Genomic DNA, 21,574 nt, shown 5'->3' on the forward strand with positions numbered 1-21,574 from the left:
GGCTTCTCACCTCCATTTTTGATTTCATGCTCTGCATCTGCTTCTTGGCTTCCCTGAGCTGGTGCCGTAAAGAAATACATTCCTCTTGCTGCTTCTTCACCAGTTCTTCTAGAGCAGCGTCCTGTAAAACATCAACATGCATCATGTTGTCATGATAGAAAGCGTTTTCCCGTGGGGGGTGACTTGGTGGCCCAGGGTGACAAGTTGGAGAAGTAAATAAAAAAAAATAGTAGAATGGGGGGGGGGGAGTAGGATGGTAAATTTTGTATACCCCACTGGCGGTAAAACCATAAATCCGTCTCTATCTACAAAGTGAGGGAATAGGTCAGGGAATGACTAAACGAGTGATCTATAGAGTTGTGAGGGGCCAAAACTGCAAGCATGTGAATGACTAAGAGAATAAGGGAACACCGCAGACAGCGACTAGAAGAGTGACCTAGCTAGTCTGTAATCATGGAGTGACCAAAACTATGTGCAAGCACCAAATGAGTGCCTATAAATCAAGTCAATGAGCGACGAAAAGAGTGGCTTGCGAGTTGGCAGACATAGAGTGACTGCAAGAGTGATCTAGCTATTATTTAAGCAATGAGTGATTGAAAGAGTTTTCTAGCTAGTCTGTAAGCATAGAGGCCCAAAAAAGTGACCCAGCTTGTCTGAAAGCATGGAGTGACCAAAAAAATGACCTAGTTAGTCAGTAAGCATAAAGCAGGCCCGTCATTTCTACTTTTCCGGGGGGGGGGGGGACAAAGAACATATACTCAGTGTATAAATATATGTATACCAATTCACATTGCATTTTTTAAAGCTACGATGGGAGCAATCAACTCCTCTTCCGATCCCCCCCCCCAAATGACGGGCTGGCATAGAGTGATCAAAACTGTGTGCAAGCATGTGAGTGGCCGGATCAGTACCCAGAGAGCAAAAAACGAAGACAATGAGCGACCGAACGAGAGACCAGATAAATCAACGGCAAAAGAGCGACCAAGTGAGTTTACAAGCATGGAGTGACCAAAACAGTGTGCAAGCATGTGAGTGACCAAAATACTGATCTAGAAAGCAAAAAGCTAGGTCAGTAAATGATCAAAAGTGTGACCTGGATAGCGAGAGACCGTGCCAGTGAGTGACAAAAAGTTCACTACACAGTGAGTTACCAAGCCAGTGAGAGACCCAAGGTGACTAAGAAAATGGGCAAGCATGTGAGTGAGCAGAGGAGTGGACAGAGGCGTATTTATTCACGGGAAGGGGGGCGGGGGCCAAGCAAGCATTAGCCCAAGACGGCATATTTGAGGAATGAATGGTCAAGAAAATTAGACAAGAAAGGGATGGGGCAAAATTTATGCAGCTCACAGGCGGCAAAACCATAAATCCACTTATATTCACGGATTGCTCATCAATGTTTTATAAAATTTTTATGACCAGAACTATTGGTTACCACAGATTTTCCATCACTCAGAACTTGGTTCTTTTTGGCCTCCTCTTGGAGTCTGGCTTCTAGTTCCTCGATCCGGGTTTTTTCTCGTTGCGTTTGAAGCTGTAAAAATCAGAAAGTTTTGCATCCATGGTTAGCATTATTCACATTGGCACCGAGAACACGTGATTTTCTGTGCATTCAAGAATGTATCGCTAACCTCAAGGTCATCTTTGCTGATGCATTCCTCGTCCACTCGGAACTGCAATTCTTCCACTTTCCTGCGAGGAAAAGAAATTTAATTCAGATCAGTATCTTCGACCTGTTGCTCACGAGCACCATGGTCCATGGTACTTATTAAAGCTAACGAAAGTGTTTTATTTAGTCATAGAATGAAACACCTCATCCGATCTGTATTCAAGTATTTGTATCATGTGGGTTCCAGTTTATACTCCATATTAATTTAATTCAATATTGATGAAGAAATAGTAGAAATACTTGAAATAGATAATAGATAGGACTACCAGATTCCGATATGCCAAAACCGAACATTTAGACACTAGTCACACCTGCCATCACCAATTTTCACCAAATACTGACTGTTTACTGTCGAATAAAATTGAAAAGTATAAGTTTGATGTTTTCTCGGGACAGGTTCTTACGACACTCCGGGACATCTGGTCTCCGATATTTTGAGAGAATACTGCTGATTTTACTTACTATACGGCTCATTTGACCTTCTAAATTGGTGATTTCATCTGTTCCTGGACAATCATTGGCAAAGATTGGGTATAAATGGTGACAGCTGACGACAATAGACAGTGATTAGAAATAAATGGCAAAGATTGGCGATATTGGGAAATATATATATATACAGTCGGCCCCGCTTATCACCGGATATCAACATAATGCCAAGCTGGTTGTAGCCGAGAGTATACGTCTTGGAGAAAATGAAACATTGCGTCAAAATGCCAAGATGGACGTCAAATATTAGACTGTCTCAGAGAAACAGATTTATATACGACATTGAGAAAAGTAGAATGGGAAGAAAATTATAATAAATTAAAAGTATAAATGTAATGATAATAATAAATAGTTATTAATGTATGTAAATTGTTTGGTAGGTCATTTTAGTTCTTATTAAAGACAAAAAAAAACAATGTTTTTGAAACAATTAGTTAAAAACAAATAATCTAATCTGGTGCTATGAAGTACCGTCAGGATATAAAGAGTTGAATGCAACTCGATAACTAATCCGTGGATCCTCAAGGCCGAATTTTTTGAATACCAACAGTCAAGGTCAGCTCTTGAATGCCATTTCAGCCATTGTGGATTATCTACATACATTTGTCCTAGTTAGTGCCTTTATTCAGTTTAAAAAAAAAAGGAAACATGAAGCGGACGCCATTGCAGTCGGATGAGACCGAAACTTCTGAGAATCAGCCTTTTATTCAATCTCCTCAAGTCAAGGCCAAACTATTACGAAGGCCTTGTTATTAAAGGGGACGTGATATTCGGATTCAATGTGTTCCGATGATTCAACATCAACGGCAGCCTCTGCGGCACGAATTGCCGAAAAAGGCCAATAATGTTTACTACTTCCGGCCTTTGTAAGCCTGTAATATGTGAAGAAGCGAGGGGCAAAAAAGAAACCGACAATAATCCGCTTGAATGGTCTGAACATCCGACATCTTGTCAAAATATGAGTGACGTATGTACGGTTGTTACGTTTCGCGTGGTTACCATTTGCATACAAAGAATTCCTCTGCGAGATTTTCACTCGCACGATTTCACTCAGAGTTGTATTTTTTTGGAGGAGAAAGTCACTCGAAATGAAACGGTGTTTTCGATTCTGATGGAATCACGCGGTATTGACGTATGCACGTTCGAACCCCGTTGACTGCACAGTGGTGGTCGCTGCTGAAGTTGGTTTTCTGCGGTTTTCCAGCTTCAAGGCGTGTGTGTGGGGAGGGGGGGGGGAGAGAGAGAGACGGTCTCCCATTTAAAAAAGTCTCTCCGCAGAGATCAGGCAGGCCTACAACACGATACTGACAAAACATGAAAATTTCCATCCTTACTTCAGAAAATGGAAGCCAGATGGCAACATGAACACGAAACAAGCGCAACTCGACAACATAAATACGTTAGGGCCAAGCATACACTCAGAACACACATTCCGGCATGTGCCGATTCGTTAGAAATTCCGAAGAGAAATGTGTACGAGGTACATGTTCGGTTAAGTAGTAGTAGTAGTGGTATTGACGTATGATGTTGGTATTGGATGGAAGACATACTGTACCTCCTTTCCTTGTCGAGCTTCAGGTTGAGCGCCTTGCGTTCAGCTTCTGCGGCGTCCAGAAGTTGACGAAGGCGATTCGCTCTTTTCTCGCTCTCATCGACGTACCGTCGGTGCTCTTGTTGTAATTGCGAGAATTTGTTCTGCACCTTTTTGTGGGACAGAAGAGACGAGGAATCAATGGTTTTTCTGTATATACTTAAATAGAATACTGTAGTTTAAGAAGAGCTATTTTTCAGTGGTTCCCAAACCTCCCTAACGATTATTCACCCACCGAAGCTTCCTTGCCCTAGATATCATTTATCACCGAAGATGCCTTTCCATTGAAATCATTTACCTTCTGATCTTTCACCCTAGAGATCATTTACTTGTTCATCCTCGCCAAACAGAAAGTCTACCCCCCCCCCCTCCGCCCGAAGCTCTCTTGCCGTAGACATCATTTACCTGCAGCTACCCGTAGAAATCATTTGGCCGACGCTCTTTCGCTTTAAAGAATATTTACCTGCAGCTCTTTTGCCCAAAAGGTAATTTTTCCGAAGCTGACTTGACCGAGAGATAATTTACACGCAGCTTCTTTCCCTAAAGATTTATTCATTCGAAGCACCTTTCACCTTGAGGTCGTTTCTCGACTACTCTTTTGCCCTAGAAATCATCTAACCGAATCTACTTCCAAAAAAAAATCATTTCTCTTCGGCTCTTTTGCCAACAGTTCTCTTATCCGAAGCTCCTTTGCCTAAGAAGACATTTATCCGAAAGTTCCTTTGCTCTTGAGATCATTTTCCCGAATCTTCCTCGCCCTAGAAATCATTCCTGCAGTTTCTTTGTCTTAGAGATCATTTACGTAAAGTTCCTTTGTCCTAGAGATCATTCATTCGAATCTCCTTCACCCAAGCTATTATTTTTCCGAAGCTCCTTCCTCCTTCCTATCCGAAGCTTCTCCGCCCTGGATACCATTTCTGCGAAGCTTTAACAGAAGCTCCTTTGGCCTACGGATTATTTACCAGCCGTTCCATTTCCGTAGAGATTATTCCCGTTCAGTTAATCTGCCCTACAAATCATTCATGTACAGCTTCTCTAACCTAATCATAGTTTATCACTGGCTCTACCCATATTAGCACTTTCGATCATTTACCGTCCGCTACCATCCCTTACTATCAGCGTTCTAATTACTCTAGTAACCAGTGAAGCTCTCTAATTAAATCAGCTCGAGCGGTGTGCATTAATACCATCGTCAAGTGTCAAATTTTCCAGGTGTTGTTACTTACTTGTTCGAATTGAGATGCCGCTTTCGAGATGACGTCCGGGCTCAATGACTGCGATTCATTCCTTTTGCTTTGAAGATGACCATGATCGTCATCTTCATCTTCTTTATGTTCTTCGATTCGCCCTGATTCTGATGCCTGAAAAATGTCACATTTTTAACAATAACAATAAAGTAAATCGAACTTTTTTTTTTGTCATGATCACTCATAGACGTAGGTGCAATCAAACTTGGTTATAACGACATCCAAGATTCAGCGAATTTTTGTCATTATAACCGAGGCTGACGTTTTCAAGACCCTTTACGACGAAAAATGTAATCAGCTGCAATCAAATACCGTTCATGAAGTTGTCATTTCATTAGGGGCCATTCAAGTATTACGTCATCATCGATGGGAGGGGGTTTCCGATTTGATGACTTTTGATGACAAGGGGGGGGGGGGGTTGGATAATGCTTACGTCATCAACCACCCTTTATGAAAATATGAAATATTTTTAATGGCATCTTACTCGGTGTGCCAAAAACGAGATAAACCTTTCGATAGTTTGTGAGCACTTCTTGAAGTAACATTCCCCCCCCCCCTTATTGATAAGTGCCCTACAGAGCTACTTTAATAATCTCTAAATGTTTCGCGGATCCAAGTGATCTGGAAATGTGTCCGGGCCGCTTAAGGGCTCTTGCACTGTGCCGTGAACTCAAGTGATCCGTAATTATATGCCACGGATCACTTAAATAATCTGAGAATGTGCCGTGGGTAAGTTGAGTGATGTAGAACCGCATTGGGGGCCACTTAAGTGCTCTAAAACTACGCCACATGTCACTCATGGGATCTCTAAATATGTCACGGATCGCTTAAGTGTTCTAGAACTGTGTCTCGGGTCATTTAAGTGATCTGAAAATGTGCCACGGGACGCTTAAATGTTCTGGAATTGTACCACGGGACGCTTAAATGTTCTGGAATTGTACCACGGGACGCTTAAATGTTCTGGAATTGTACCACGGGACACTTGAGCGATCTGTAAATGTGCCCCTTAGTTCATTTTTACAAAATTAGGTTTGCGGAGGGCAGGCCGCATCAGATAACCCCAGGGCCATATTTGTAAAAGCGTTGCCTTTATGCGATTTATCATTATATGGCATAGAGGGTGGGTCACAATGAATTTATTAAAGATAAATTTTGAGTTCATAGCCTACAAATAACATTGAAATTAACGGAAATTGATTATAATAACATATGTAAAGGTATTCTTTTCTGAAATTTCAAATTTTAAAAAAATATTTGTTTGCATTAAAAAAAATGAATTTTTGATCGTGGTGGATTATATGCCCCCCCCCTCCCCCGTGTACGTCTCTGATCCCACCAATATGCGTTAGGATTCAGAGGGGCAGAGCTGATGACGAAATTTTGCTGACAAGGTGGGGGGGGGGGTCAAAAATATCAAAAAAATTGCTTACGTAATACTTGAACGGCTCCTTATGATTGGAAGACTTGTTTGATTGATTGAAAAAAAATACGGTAAATTGGGAGTGGGGGGGGAAGAGGAAAATTTCAAAAATGTGGATGTGTGTCCCTGATTCTTGCCAAAAGTATTACCAAGTGCAGACGAAATAATCAAGTATAGCTCCTGTGTAACCCCTGGCGAGAAATACTACACTGCAATAGTTTGCAATTTGAAACGCATATCATATTTCATGTTGGAAAATAATTTATACAAATACAAATACAACGCCACAACAGGCAAAATGCCCAACGAGGTGGCTGATAAAAAGATGCCCATAAAAACATGGATGTCATGCATTTCAAAAATATAGCAACCCAATTAAAAATGCAATTAACACAAATTATAAACAATATATACACATGATAAAATATTATACAATGCCCATAAATAATACTTATGGTTGTCTTATTCTAAGTACGGATAAGCTTCTCGATTTACCCCAACATGTTTATCGTATTTCTTTTTAAACGTGTCAATTGTGTTACAATTTACTACCTCCGGGGGTAAGCTATTCCATTTATTAACAACCCTATTGGAGAAAAATTCCCTGCGACACCATAACCTTGCATTGTCCCTCAATCGATACTGGTGTCCCCTTGTAAAAGCAGTCGATTGGCGGTTTACTAAAAGTTCATGGTCCATGCTATCCATCCCATTGAAAATTTTGAACACTTCGATCATATCTCCTCGACACCTACGTTCATCCAATGTAAACATATTCAAAAAATGAAGTCTCTCTTCATAACTCAAGCCCTGTGTGCCAATAAGGCTACGTGTAGCTCTTCTCTGCACCCCTTCAACCAAGTCTATGTCCCTCTGTAGGTATGGTCTCCAAAACCTTACAGCATACTCCAGTCCAGGACGAACTAAGCCTCGAAAAAGCGGAAGAATGACTTTAGGAGAACGCGAAGAGACCTTTTTGAAAATGAGACCAGGCATTCTATTCGCTTTTTTGACCACCGCTGAACAATGTTCAGAAAACCTAAGTCGCTCGTGAATGAGAATTAAACGCGACAAATGTTATGTGAGGTGAACATTTAGTCACATATTCTTTATAACCACGGCCCGGATGTTGTTGACCTAAAAAACATCCTCAAAAACAACCATAAAATATTGCCCAAAAACTCGAAATATTTTAAATAGAGCCTTAAAAACTAAAAGTTAACTTCCCCAAAAAATTCTACTAAAAAAAAATTTCTGTAGAATCTGAACTCTAGTCACTATATTGACTGGAGGTAAAAAAAAAAGGAAAAATTCATCAACATTCATTTTTAACATTAGATTTCATTAAAAATTGCTTATGAAAATTTTCGAGTAATCAATTCATAATTTATGAGGTTTCGAATCTAAATAGAAATTTACAAAACATAAATTTCTAAAAATAGAGGGACAAGATAAACTTCTCTCTCAATATCAACAAATGCTATTAGAGATGTTTGGAGGAGGGGAATCTAATAGACTCACAGTGTTATATAATTTCTCTTCAATTTCAAAACTTTTACACGAATTTTTCTACAGGCAATAAGTCCGCTTTTCTTCCATTCGTTTTTTCGAATTTCATGATAGCAAATTGGGCTAACCCACTTTTAGCACGCTAACTTTATCGATATAGTATCAATAAGCTCCATACTGTTCTGCATGCTTTTTCTGCCTTGATAAGGATTGAAACGTCATTGAAATGACGTTTTAAAACTTGGTGCCCGTTGGGTAACTTGCCGCCGCGCCACAGGGTAAGTTACTCATAAGCTAATGCTTTCACTTTTGCCCCTCTCCATTCCCAATCTTTAACGGTGATCATTTCGGAATGACGAGAAGCGTTGATTTCTACTTGTGATTTTCCGAAAAAAAGACCAGACCAGAATTGAATTTTGGCTGATTCCCAGCCCTATGGACCGCCTGTCCGCATACAAACTGGCCATGAAGGCCTATGAAATTTTTTTTCCGATAGCGTCATGGTTTATTTGTCTCCTAGGATTATTTTCTAGCTCCTGGTTATGAACTAATCGGGGGATTGGAAATTTCTGTTGTACCATTTTCATCGGCATAGACTTTCTATTTGTGCACCTCCAATTGAGATTCAAGCTAATGCTCCAATTGTATTCGTTCGTTTTGCAATGTTGGAGTGATGGTTGGATATGAGAGTTAGTCAAAGAAATAACTTCAGAATTGATGAAAGAAATAACTTCAGAATTGATGAAAGAAATAATTCCAAAAGTAATGAAAGTGTTAATTCCGGAATTGATAAAAATTCGGAATTAATGAAATTAATTATTCCGCAATCGATTAAATTTCAGAATCATTGCAAGAAATAATTTAGAAAAAATATTGTGGAAACCTCCAGTGATCTACAGTGAGTGCGGGGCCTCATAAAGCGCGGGCACTGCTCCAACAACAGCTCTCGCACACTCCTGAAAGTGACTCTGCCCCGTACAACAACACGGGTCCCACAGCCCTAGAGCCGCCTTTGTCCTCGAGTGCTTAAATGAGCACCGCCGTTCTAGCGAGCTTTAAAAAATATATTCATGGTAGCAACATCTTAATACGAAACGTCCAACACACACGTGTAGGGCGTAGGCCCGTCTCGTTCCAGAACTGGAACTAATTATGGTCACGGAAAGACAATGAAGCCAACTGTCTCAAGTGTATTTTCATTCCCCACCCATGATACTCAAGACTAACATACGATAGACAACGGACACGAATTTCGACATAGTTTCAACCATGATGCACGCAGTGAAACGTGCGTATTGCGCAAGCGGACAACGACGACGAAGAGCGACGATCCGCCACTCGCCTACGCCATGATGACGGTCTTGTGGAAGAGCGTTATAAGGTGTAAACTTGAAACATCTCTTTAACAAGGCGAATATGGAAAGAACCAGAAGGGTTTTTCTCTCCTCAAATATTTCTTTCCTTCTTCCCATAAGTTCGTCAACGAGGTTGTTGGTGGTACCGCCCACATCCGAACATGAAATGGGCTTTTTTCTCGCCCACGTTCTCAGAGCCATGGCTCCAGGCTGTTGTTTGACCGAAAAGTAACCTAACCACAGGTGGAACAAAAAAATAGCGTAGGTGGGTTATGTTAATCGATTTTTTTTTTCCTGTCACGAGTAAAATCATTGAACACGTATCGATTCTGTTTTTATCTTTCCCAATAAGCTTGACTTTGAAACTGGTTTGAACTGGACAAGGTTGGTCGAGTAGTATCAACACAAGAAAACTTTCTGTGACTTTTCTTTCCGCACTTGAAATCGGTCGTGTTTACGGACGGACTCGTCGAGAACGTGTCGGGAACTAGAAAGTGGGAGTCACACGAATGTCCTTCCCGATGATCTGAGTTATTTTTTTATGAAGAATCACGACTATTTATAGAAATAGGCGTAAAATATACGAATCACAGCGTAGGTCACGCTCAGAGTCACCCTTAGGGATGTGCGGTGGTAATAAGTGCGGTGGCACCGCTGTATGGAGGAGGGGGGTGCCCCGAACATACCGTAAATACAGGGATGTCCAACTTCTCTATGTTCGAGGGCCAATATAATGCTCAGACACAATGTCGCTTGCCACGCCAGGGACAAAACTCCGGTATGTATGCTGCATGCATTAGGGGAGAAAACTCAGGCATATAAGCCGCACCCAGTGTGTGATTGCTTCCTATGGCACAGCGGACTGCAAACATTTTGATGGGAATTAACTAACCTCCGCATTTCATTAAATGCAGGCCAAGTTTAATCGGAAGCCAAATCGCATATATTAAGAAAGTTTTCAATTTTTTTCTTTCAGAAAATTTTGAATGTTAATGATCAAACTAGACTGGAAGAGAATGTCAGCATATTAGTTCTCAATTTTTATGGAAAAAACGAAAATTTTTGAGGGAAATTTTGCTCGTCGAGATTACCATCATTGACATTCGATAATTGAGTGAAGGTATCTGCTATTGCTACTTCCATAGCTCCCACCACAGTAGATTTTAGAAATTAATCATGTGACCTGTGTGTTTAAAGAGGTTTTGTGTTTGTGTGTTGAAAATACAAATTATTTTTGCCCAATCATAAATATATATATTTTTTTACATCAACCATCCACCACAATTTCGTCATTCGAAACTAATACTAAAATCATGATAGTTTCTCATCTTGACGCGGGCCGCAGAAAATCACCTCGAGGGGGCCAGCTGTTGGCCCCCTCTGCCGTAAAAGCAGTGAAAAAAATGATAGTTTTTCAAACATATTTTCGATTCTGGGATTTTTCCTCTCATCAGTTGTGATGTTTCATCAATTCTGGGATTGAGTGATGTATATAGACGGCTTTTTCTTCTCAGCCCAAGATATCAGGAAACAGATATTTTCTGAATATTATGCTTCACGTCAGCATAATATTCAGAAAGCATCTTGTGAAATATACATCAAAACAATCTTGTTTCCAGTTATCTCGGAAAGAAAAGATGATTTTTCTTTCCGAGTTCACCTCGGCATAATGTCCAGAAAATATCTGTTCCCTTGAATTCTGGGATTGTTTTTCTTCTAAATTCCAGTCAATTATAGAATTGTTTCTCGCATTAATTCTGAATTCCCCCCTCAATTCTGGTTTTTTTTGCTCTCACTAATTCTTAATTTCTGTCGATTCTGGAATTTTTTCTCTCGTTATTCCGAATTTTGTTCAAAATTCTGAGATTGTCTCTCGTTATTTTCATCTCCATTTGAGATTTTTTTTCTTTCATTAATTCTGAATTTCCATCGATTCTGGAATTTTTTTCTTCCATTATTTCTGAATTCCTCTCATTTCTGGGATTTTTTGTCTCATTAATTCTAAATTTTCATCATTTATGGGATTTTTCTCCCCATTAATTCCGAATTATCGTCTCTCGATTCTGGGATTTCTTCTTTGATTAGTTCTGAATTTTCATTGATAAATAGATGTTTTTCACCATTTCTGTGTATTCTGTGGTAATGGATGAATATCTTTGGATGTGATTACCCTCTCTAACAAAAGATGCAAAACCGGGGCTAGAGAGCAACGAAGTTATTTACGCACCAGGCCCCGCGTCTGGTTAGAGTGGCCCTGATACGACTATCCTGCCCGGCTTCCACATTCTATCGGTTTAATGCAGGGGTTCTTAACCAATTTTGGCCCGACCCAAAACCAACAACACTATCAATTTTTTTCACGACCCATCGATCTATTTCTTTTATTTGAAAATACTTACTGAACATACTTGATACCAAATGCTTTGTTTTCGAAATAAATGAAACCAGCCGGTGACATCTCAACGGGTGGGGCCTGAAGATCCTGAGCCCAAGGCTCCAAGTCAAACAGGGGCCTCAAATTATTGAATGCTTCCACTTATTCTGATGTTATGATTTCCATAAACTCTAGATTATAAATTTTTATTAAATTTTGGAAAATTTTCTCTCATTAATTTTCAGTTATTTTTCTCATAAATTTTCAGTTATTTTTCTCATAAATTTTCAGTTATTTTTCTCATAAATTTTCAGTTATTTCTCTCGTTACTTTCCAATTATTTGGTCAGTTAAGTTTGGAACAATTTTTCATTAAGCTGTTATCATTTTACTGTTTCCACCATCCCCAACTGCGCCACGCTACCATTTTCACATTCTTCAAAAAATATTGCCCCGTGTTATTGACCAACATGTGATCTAATTCAAAAGACAGGGTAAAAAAGAATGATCGCGCAGCAAACACTATGCACTGTACGGATCTTCCTTCAAAATATGCCACATATAGTGAAGGAGAGCTAAATACCACATTTTGGCAAAAAAGTTGTTTGCGTGGATAAACAGTTTTTCGAATAGATCTCATTTGGTATATTTCATAGATCTGAATAGATCATAACTCTGGTGATAAATTTCCGAATATAGCGGACGAAGCTAACACGTAATAACAAGGTTATAACATCACACTACATCGTGAAAAAAAATTTCGAACTTCACTTCTAACGGGATTTGATATTTTACTATTTCAGTTCATTTTCAAAAAGCTGTAACCCTCTGCTGGGGAAAAGATTTACATTCGTTGGGTGTTTGGCACGTAACTGACCGTTATAAAAATGACGCGTCACAAAAATTCAAAACGTTGTAACTCCCTAAATATTTTTCCAATCCTAAAACGGAAAATACTTTTCAGTATTAGTTTTCACTTGATTCCCGCCTGGCAGTCGAGTGATTAGGGAAATAGCCTCTGATCATGCAGGTCTGGGTTTGAATCTCGATTCTCGGGCCTGGACCACGGACAGATTCCCTGGATGCACCAGGGAAGATCCCTTGGGAATAATTGAGGACCAGATAAAAAAAAATTTCATAAATTAGTTTTCACAAATAATCACGTGTCAAATAACAATAATCCCTGACCCATCCCTTGATACATACAGGTTTTTTTGTAGAACTGACGCCGCTGTCCTACATAGTACATATCCGGCAGGGCGAGACGGGAAATAAATCCCGGAGTCAGATTCAGGGGGGGGGGTGCCACCATCTTTTCTATATCTCCCGTCGGCTTTTGTCATGTCTATCTGTGCACCATCACCACCGGCTGACTAGGGAGACCGGTCAGCGCTTTAGCCTTGGACGATTCCACTTGACCGTCCGAGAGAGGCACCTTCACACGCGCTCATCTCGGTCTGCGCGGGGCCAAGTAACCGGGTAGGTTACCTACCAACGCGAGGAGAAAGACTGGCTGATTTGACCTAGGGTGATGTAACGCCCGTTAGGGGTCATTCAAGTATTACGTAAGCAAATTTTTAGCCATTTTTGACCCCTCCCCCCGTCAGCAAAATTTCGTCATCAGCTCTGGCCCTCTGAATCCTAACTCATATTTTCATAAAGGGTGGTTGATGACGTAAGCATTATCCAAACCCCCCTGCCCCCTTGTCATCAAAAGTCAACAAATCGGAAACCCCCTCCCCCCCATCGATGATGACGTAATACTTGAACGGCCCCTTACCCACAAAGAATCACGTGTGGTCGATAGTATCCACCCTGTATACTGTAATGACAAATAAACTGCTAGCGAACTATATAATGCCGAATTATCTGACGTGCATACTTGTATCCGGTATGTATGAGCCCGAGCCAAATCAATAATTGCCACTATCTCGATGATATCTATACAGTGTGAATAGCAAACAGGGGTATGCACCTCTATACATTTTACTGGCAAACCGTTGATCCTATATAGACGTATACTTCCAATACAAAAAGTTTCCAAGATATATCATTCAGGTTTCAAGAGGTAGTATAGTTATTAAGATAAAATAAAAAATACTTTTTGAACATTTTCCGTGTCCCTAAAACCCAATTAAAAGTTGTTGCTCTGTCTCTCCTGATACCAACTAAAAAATTCCTTGTTCTTAAGTGCAATATTTATTGAGATATTCGAATTCGAAAAACGGAGAAAAGGTGAGAAAAAACAGCTCTAAATGAGGAAAAACCGGTTTACCAGAATTGCTGTTTGTCCCGTTATTTTCTAAACTAATCAATGATTCGATGAAATCTAGTTATTTTTAAGAATTAAACTGAACTTTTAAGAATTTAACTTTTTATTTGAAGCTTCAAACTCTCTACAGTGCCCATTTCAGCGTCAAGAGGGCTGTGTCATCAGCACATCCGCAAGTTCGGAAAGAATCTGTATCTAAAGCCGGCATTATATGCTATAAAAATTTGATAAAAGGCCTTTTACAAATCTGGAAAAGAAAACCAATAAGCCTACTAGTTGCATTCGCAGCCGAATGTTTTATAGTTTAGGCCGGGACTACACTATAAAAGTTTTACAAAAGTTCATTAATAAAACTTGAAAAATTCACCCAATTAGTGCATCAGTTACATCAACACGCTTACTGGTTGTTGTTTTTTTTCAAGTTTTATAAAAGATCTTTTACCAAATTTTATAGGTAGCCTTAGGGTATGAACAAGGCACGTTATAAGTCGGCGCCGTTGCTTATTGGTTCAAAATCTGTATTTCAGGTTTTTTAACGAGTCCGTAACGGCGCCAAAGTAAAGTATGTTCAAGGAAATAATCGCAGGGTTCTTCGTATTCTATTAGCTTTCTTGTAACAATATTCTTCTTGTTGAAGAGGACTACGAATAAATATTGCTTGAAATAGAAATACTTTGCTTTAGGAGTTTTGCTGTCCTCTATCAAATAGAAACAAAACTATTTGCTTGAATTCTAAAAATAAGATGGTTTTTGATTTTAAACAATGTAAAGGAGAAAAAATAAATATGTGAACAAAATTATAAATTTCTTACTCTAATACTGCAAATTGATGTAAATTTAATGCGTCACAATAACGGTCACTATAGTTTCTTGGTAATTAAAAATATGATTCAGAAAAAATTTAATTTTAAATGCGAATAGTATGTTACTGACGTAATGAATTTATTATCATATTGATGCCGTTTTTGGTTTTTATAATAGCAAATTACATAAGCGTGAAATATAATAAGTCAGAATGTTAGAGAGTTTGGTTCATAAGACTTTTCAATTAATTTCAACGGTCCGATGAGAGAAAAGTTGAAAAACACTACGCCTAGGCCCTTTTAGATAAAATAGATAATTTTGTCTATTGCCTTACAATCAGACACTACATAATGAATGCTCTTTGCACATTTTTTTTCGAGATGTCCCGGATTTTATGAGTGACTTTGCTTTATATGTTCCAGTTTTTATCAGGTATTTTCTCAGCGCATCTGGCCAGCCCAGGCCCGTCATTTAGGGGGGCGGGGGGGGGGCTCCCCGGCTTTTGAAAATACACTAAAAATGGTATATATACATACTTTCAGTACATGTGCTTTGCCCCCCCCCCCGGAAAAAGTTGAAATGACGGCCCTAGGCCACCCTATCCCAAAGCCGGTCGGGCATGTAAATTTTTGGACATTTATTTGTCCAGCCTTGAATTTCAAGACTTTGCCGTATTGTAGACGATATTATTTCTAATTTGATATAACGCACACACCAGTTAGTTTCATATTCTCTCTCAGAAATTGTCATAGTATATATCTCCTAATGCAAAGACAAGCAGAGATAAACAGGGGGAAAAAAATTTTATTGCAAAAAACGTGTTTATATCTACTCGCACAAAAAATTCTTAAAGTTACTACTTTCTTATCTCAAATTGGCGCTCACACTTAGCAAGCCAAAGAATGGTGTAATGGAAAGAATGGTATTTCTTCCACAGAACTTCCACCGTAATATTACGTTGGAAAAATTTACGAGTTGAGCCGGCTTTGAACAAAATACACACTTTTTTTTTTTCCCTGAACAATATCCCTCCCCATAAATACTGAGCTATCTAGGACAGTGTTTCTCAACCGCGGCCCGGGCCGTGAACTACGTTCACCGTCTCATTTTTACCCATTTATTCCACATTAGTCGTGTGTATGACCAGGCTTCCACTCACAAAAACGAAACAAACCGGAGCCGTGGGTTTCTAAAGGTTGAGAACCATCTAGGAGGTATTAACTTGACCAAATGATACCCAGGACAGTTAAGTACGACCAAGAGAGAATGGACGGAGGTAACGTCTTCTCTTCCCTTGAAATACCTAGTCCCATTACTGGGAGAAGGGGATGACCCTCTTCGAAATAAGATTTATGGTAATAGGCAGTTTATGGAAAACCCTGTATAATACAATACATTAAACAAACAAAGATTTTATATTTCAACAAGAATTTTATTTACACAAAATTACTAACCGCTAAAAAAAAAAACACTTCTGATAAAAATGTAACCAACACCATGTTAAAAATAAAAAAAGCAGATGATAATAACATGGCAATAAAAAAAAAGTTACAAATCTAAAATTCTGTAAATGTCAAAACTACTATATAAATGTTAATAGACAATATCGTATATAAAATAAAACGGCCAAACATAAACGTAACGTTCTCTATAAAGAGAGATTATATGGGTAATGTCACATGAGAGCAGAAACGCATACACTCAGGCGCACACATTCCATACATTCATCCGGACCCGCGAAGAGATCCAGGCTTACATTTGAATTAATTTTTGTCAAAGTTTTTCATTAAGTTTCAATTAGGAGGAGATCGGAGAAATATTTCAGCCTACTTTAAAGTACGTACATTTAAATTGCATATATTAGTGTCTTCGTTTATATTTGCCCCCCCCCCCCCACTCCCAGAAAAGAGGAGAATGATAATAAATCCCGCAAGCTGTAAAGTTTGTGCAGCTATGTTACCCCCACATCATGCAATAGGGCTCCTAGACAGAGAACTTTGGTAGGTGCCTAACCAGACTTTTTCACGAGCCTCTATATGGTGAATTTATATTATGAGAAAACAAAAAAAACGAAGAGAATCGTCCCGGGTTTTAGCCCTGTCAGCACCACCCTCGAAGGGGCCATGCGTCTTATACATTGTGGTACATTTGGGCGAAGTAACACTTATTGGGACCCTGATTGGGAGGGGTGGAAGCTGGGCTTTTTTTGGAGTTAACCCAGGTACTCAAGAAGATGCTCAGTCCATACTCTTCTACCTTGAGGAATGCATACCGGAAGGTGTTAAGAAAGGGGAAAACCTTTTAGCTAATGTTTTCACTGGTGAATGGACGGACAAATGGACGATGACCTCAACTTATCCATCTACAATGGCCCAGTTGCAAAATAAAACGGCAAGAAAAGAAACGTCGAGGACATAACACACTCTTTCGTAAGAGGCAATACACTTGTATAGCGTCATTCTTCTTCCGAAAACAATAGACAAAAGAAAAAGGATTTTTCTGTTTCTTTTTTCCAATGACGCAACACAAAGATGGCGCCACCATCACGCACAACAAAAAAAATACAAATATATATATATATATATATATAAAGTATACACGTACAAAATCAGGCGTGAGATTCTACATTGTCTTGCGGAAAGTCAGTAGACAACGAGAAAACAATATAAAAAAAAAACGTGCAGACAGAGATATAGAGAGAGGATGGACGGACACATACGAGACTTCGATCACACGTACTGTGCAGGCAACTAGCAGTAGCAACAACAGCAGGCAGGTAGGTGGGTGGGTAGACACAGGCATGCAGGCAGGAATAATAATAATAAAGCATCAGAGGCAAGGCCACATTCTTCAGGCATGTTGGGCCTGCGAAAAAGACAGAGATACAAAAGAAAAACAAAAGCATTATGAAGCGTATTTTTGAGTATGCTCTGCAAAAATTATTAGAAAGCGGGATAAGAGCGTCCACAGCACAAGCACACACACACACGTATAAATTAGCAATGAAAGATTTAATACAGTCGAATCCCGTTATAACGAACTCCAAGAGACGGGAGAAATCCCTTCGTTATAACAAAGTTTCGTTAGAAAGGAATTCGAGGTTTTTGTGCATTGTTCCTATGTAAACGTATCTAGGGGATTAGAAAAGTGTTCGTTAAAACTAGATTTTCGCTATAATGGTATTCGTTAAAACGGGATTCGGCTGTATACATAAAATAACGCAACACTCCGAGAAATATATTAGAATGAACCGTGTTCGCACAGGGAAGCGTGACCGGAAACGCCCTCACCCCCCCCCCTCCCCGGAAGTAATAGGAGACGCTGTTCACCAGCACTGCACAGTCGGGAGTTTCTTTGGGGGGGGGGGGGGCTTTTACGAAACCACCGTTGCTTCCAGGAGGGATCACATGACAAGAATGATCGAATCACCATTGGTGCTGTTGATGTTCCCTCAAAGCAACAGGCGTTTCCTAAAATTGCCATTCAAGTATTACGTAAGCAGATTTTCAGCCACTTTTGACCCCTCCCCCCCGTCAGCAAAACACTGACCCCCCCCCCCAGGAAAATTTCGTCAGCAGCTTAGAATATTTCATATCTTCAAAAAGGGGTTGTTGATGACGTAAGCAACCTTCAAACCCCCCCCCCTTGTCATCAAAAGTCAGCAAATCCAAACCCCCCCCCCCCCCGATGCTGACGTAATACTTGAGTGACCCCCAGCTGCTGATAACGGCGATGACGGTTTACTCTGGTGCATCTTTTAAAGACAACGGAAATTTCGGTTGCTCCCAATTATGTATAAAAAAAATTATAATAATATCCGATCGCCCACGTGGATGTGAATAGTGCCTCCTATCCCTTCCGGGTGTGCTTCCCTATGTGAATATGGTTCACTCTTTCTTTACCGCTATTTGCTTTCCCCAAAGTTCATACATAACGACCAATCCATATGTATGAAAAAAATCTATGTATGTTTAATACTTTATCTATTATTAAATTCTTTTAAATTTTTACTTAAATTGCTCATATGTACACGATAATTCCCGGAAATTCCGGGATTAAAGAAAACCCTGGAAAAACGTTAATCTCTCTATTAGAAACCAATGTACTAAATCATGCGTAGTTACTTAAATGATAAAAAGGTTGAGAAACGCTGGTAAAGGATGTTTAATGTAGGTGTTACACACACCTAGGCTTTTATCTTCTCTGGGACTTTCTCAGTCATGTCACAACTATCTAACATTCGCAAACGCTATACAAAACAAAAATGTCCGAATATCGCTTCATGTGATTCCTCATTAATTATTCAACTACTGCGCATCGGCAAAGGATGGGAACCTGATCTCCTCTCTGCCGGTTTTGTGAGTATCGAGCATGTGTGAGATACAAGAGATAATCGGAATACTCTTAACGTCCGTACGCTGAGTTGGGATATTCGATTACAATATCAGGCCGATGGATGATGGAAGAACACGATAATAAACAAGGATGTGAACATGACCTTGCCTCAAGGTAAGCTGCCACACCTGCTTTATAAAAACTAGCCTTAACATGCCCTTGAAATTCCTATACGTGAATATCTAAGGCAGTGCCGAGAGGTGTATTGTATTTTAATCAGTTTGAGGGTGGAGCAGGTTATAGATCGATCACGACTTTTGATCGGTTTTCGTTCTGTCAATGGATTTGGTTAACGTAGGCGAAATTGGAAGTTTTTAGGCTAAAAATGATGCTATTGGTTTTTGAGATTATCTTCAGTTTTCCGAACACTATATTGGTAGCATGATTGCCCCCTTCCTCATCCTGAAGCAGGATCCCTTCAGGCTAGGATCTTTGTTGCCCCCCCCCAAATCCAAACTTTCCACGGCCCCTTCTACGGCCCCGTAAATTTATAGCATGAAAAAACAAAAAAATGATGAGCATTGTCCCGGGTGCCAGGGTCACAGTCTGTCAGTCCCACCCTTGTAGGAGGGGCCATGAGTGGTTGGTTGGATCTGATTTTGGCAATCTAACTGGGGCATATAAACAAAGGCGGATAAACAGGTGGAGTGATGGAGGTAATCGCCCCCCCCCCTCCGTTCAGAGAAAAAAATTATATTACTGGCATAGGCGAGAGGGTGGAGATGGACATTCACCTCTTCGCCCCTTCCGTTTTTGAGAAGCCAACTGTCATCAAAAAACTCTTCAGAATCAGGCGCAATTAACAATCGTAATTAAAATTCCAAAAAATTTAAGACAATTGAAGTTAACCCTGACAAATGTACGAGATGAATGTTTGTAATTTTAGCCATAACTATCATAATATAATTTGTGTTAGAGAAGCGCTGTGTGTGTTTACGACTTTAATAAATATTAAAAATTCAAGTAAGACCATTTCAAGTATTTTTGAAAAAATGGAACGATAATTACGGGAATGTCCCGTAATATGGGACACAAGTGGTCCGTCAAATAGTCTCTAAAATGTTACTAGTCCTTGCTTTCACAAAGGTTGAGGAATACTGTACCAATATTGTACCTATTCTGAAGAGCCGCAGATGAATCATGAATGAGGCAAGAGAGCCGCGAGTGACAAAAGTTTTTCGAAAACCAACTGGTTTGAGATTATTCTCAGATTGATCCAAACACAAATGGTTGACTTGGCATGATTTAAGCATGGACAATTGGATCATGTTAAAAGAGATTTTCGGACTAAAGGTCCATCGTCTATTTCAATTTTCTCCTCAATTTTTCCAACTCCAGAGGGTGGCTGAGGCCCGATTTCCACGTCGGAAAGGGCTCTATAATCTAGTAGCTTGCAAATCTTTGGACGACATATTGACTGCAAAAAAGCATCTTTTCCACCCGTACCCCCCCCCCCTCTCCTCCCAGCCTCTAAGTCATGGTCACTCTCCTGCTTTCATTAGCAAATGTCTTCATAGGCCAGGTCTCACAGACTAGACCATTTAAAAATACCAATGTTCGTGATTGCAGATGGCTCTATATCAATGGAAGAAACTCGTTATAGGATAAAAAGACTGAGGAAAAAAGTCATTTAGTGGCTTTGGAACGGGATAATGAGCCAGAGGGCTCGAAGATAAGGCCACCCGCTCAGCAAATGGTGCAACTAAATCTACCTATTGCGCAAAGATACCTCAAAAAAAAGAGACAAACACAAACCACATGTCACTCTGATTACAGTTCAGGTTTCTTCACTGAGTCGGTGGAGAAGGCGGTGGGAGGGTCAAAGATACGACACTGAAACCTGTTTTTGGAATTACCAGCCATTAACCTAGACTGAAACCCCGTAATCACCGGGCTACTAAAAAGGCAAGAAATATATATGTATACGAGAGCCATAGATTTATTTTCCTCTCTTGCGTTTCTTGGCGAGTGAACTATCTGCTACGATCACCCCTGAAACTTCACATTACACTGGGTGGAATGAAAATTCCCGGCCAAGATGCTACGACTCATGATGAGGGAGCTTAGCATGCCCCTCCCCCATATCCTGCAGCCGGACCCCTTGGCTGGGATCATTGACGGGGGCCCCCTATAAAGTGAATTCATAGTGTGAAAAAAGATAAGAATCGTCCCGCGCCCCAGGGCAAGAGTCCTGTCGTGGTGCTCAGCCCGGTGGAATATAATTTTGAAATGCAGTAATGCGATCGGCACGAATGTGTGTGTGTGTATGAGCCGGTCTCCCATTTAAAAAAGTCTCTCCGCAGAGATCAGGCAGGCCTACAACACGATACTGACAAAACATGAAAATTCAAGCATTTCCATCTTTACTTCAGAAAATGGAAGACAGATGACAGCATGAAAACGAAACAACTTGACAACATAAATACGTTAGGAACCAAGCATACACTCAGAACACA

General features: G+C 40.0%; 1 protein-coding gene across 2 annotated transcripts in view; it reads right to left on the reverse strand.

Moving 5' to 3' along the window:
• LOC149083561 (uncharacterized) overlaps positions 1 to 21,574 on the reverse strand; it is a 69,218-nt gene that overhangs the window by 35,360 nt on the left and 12,284 nt on the right. For both annotated transcript variants that reach the window (XM_089234077.1, XM_089234076.1), the window contains exons 4-8: positions 4,970 to 5,104; positions 3,708 to 3,853; positions 1,629 to 1,689; positions 1,433 to 1,531; positions 11 to 121 (exon numbers count right to left, since the gene is read on the reverse strand). In XM_089234077.1, coding sequence (XP_089090203.1) covers positions 11 to 121; positions 1,433 to 1,531; positions 1,629 to 1,689; positions 3,708 to 3,853; positions 4,970 to 5,104 — 552 coding nt within the window. The remainder of the gene's footprint in view (positions 1 to 10; positions 122 to 1,432; positions 1,532 to 1,628; positions 1,690 to 3,707; positions 3,854 to 4,969; positions 5,105 to 21,574) is intronic.

The sequence above is a fragment of the Pholcus phalangioides genome, unplaced genomic scaffold (genome assembly GCF_987345545.1).
Source record: "Pholcus phalangioides strain wild (caught in Gottingen) unplaced genomic scaffold, Ppha-v1.0 ptg000008l_1, whole genome shotgun sequence".
Taxonomy (NCBI): domain Eukaryota; kingdom Metazoa; phylum Arthropoda; class Arachnida; order Araneae; family Pholcidae; genus Pholcus; species Pholcus phalangioides.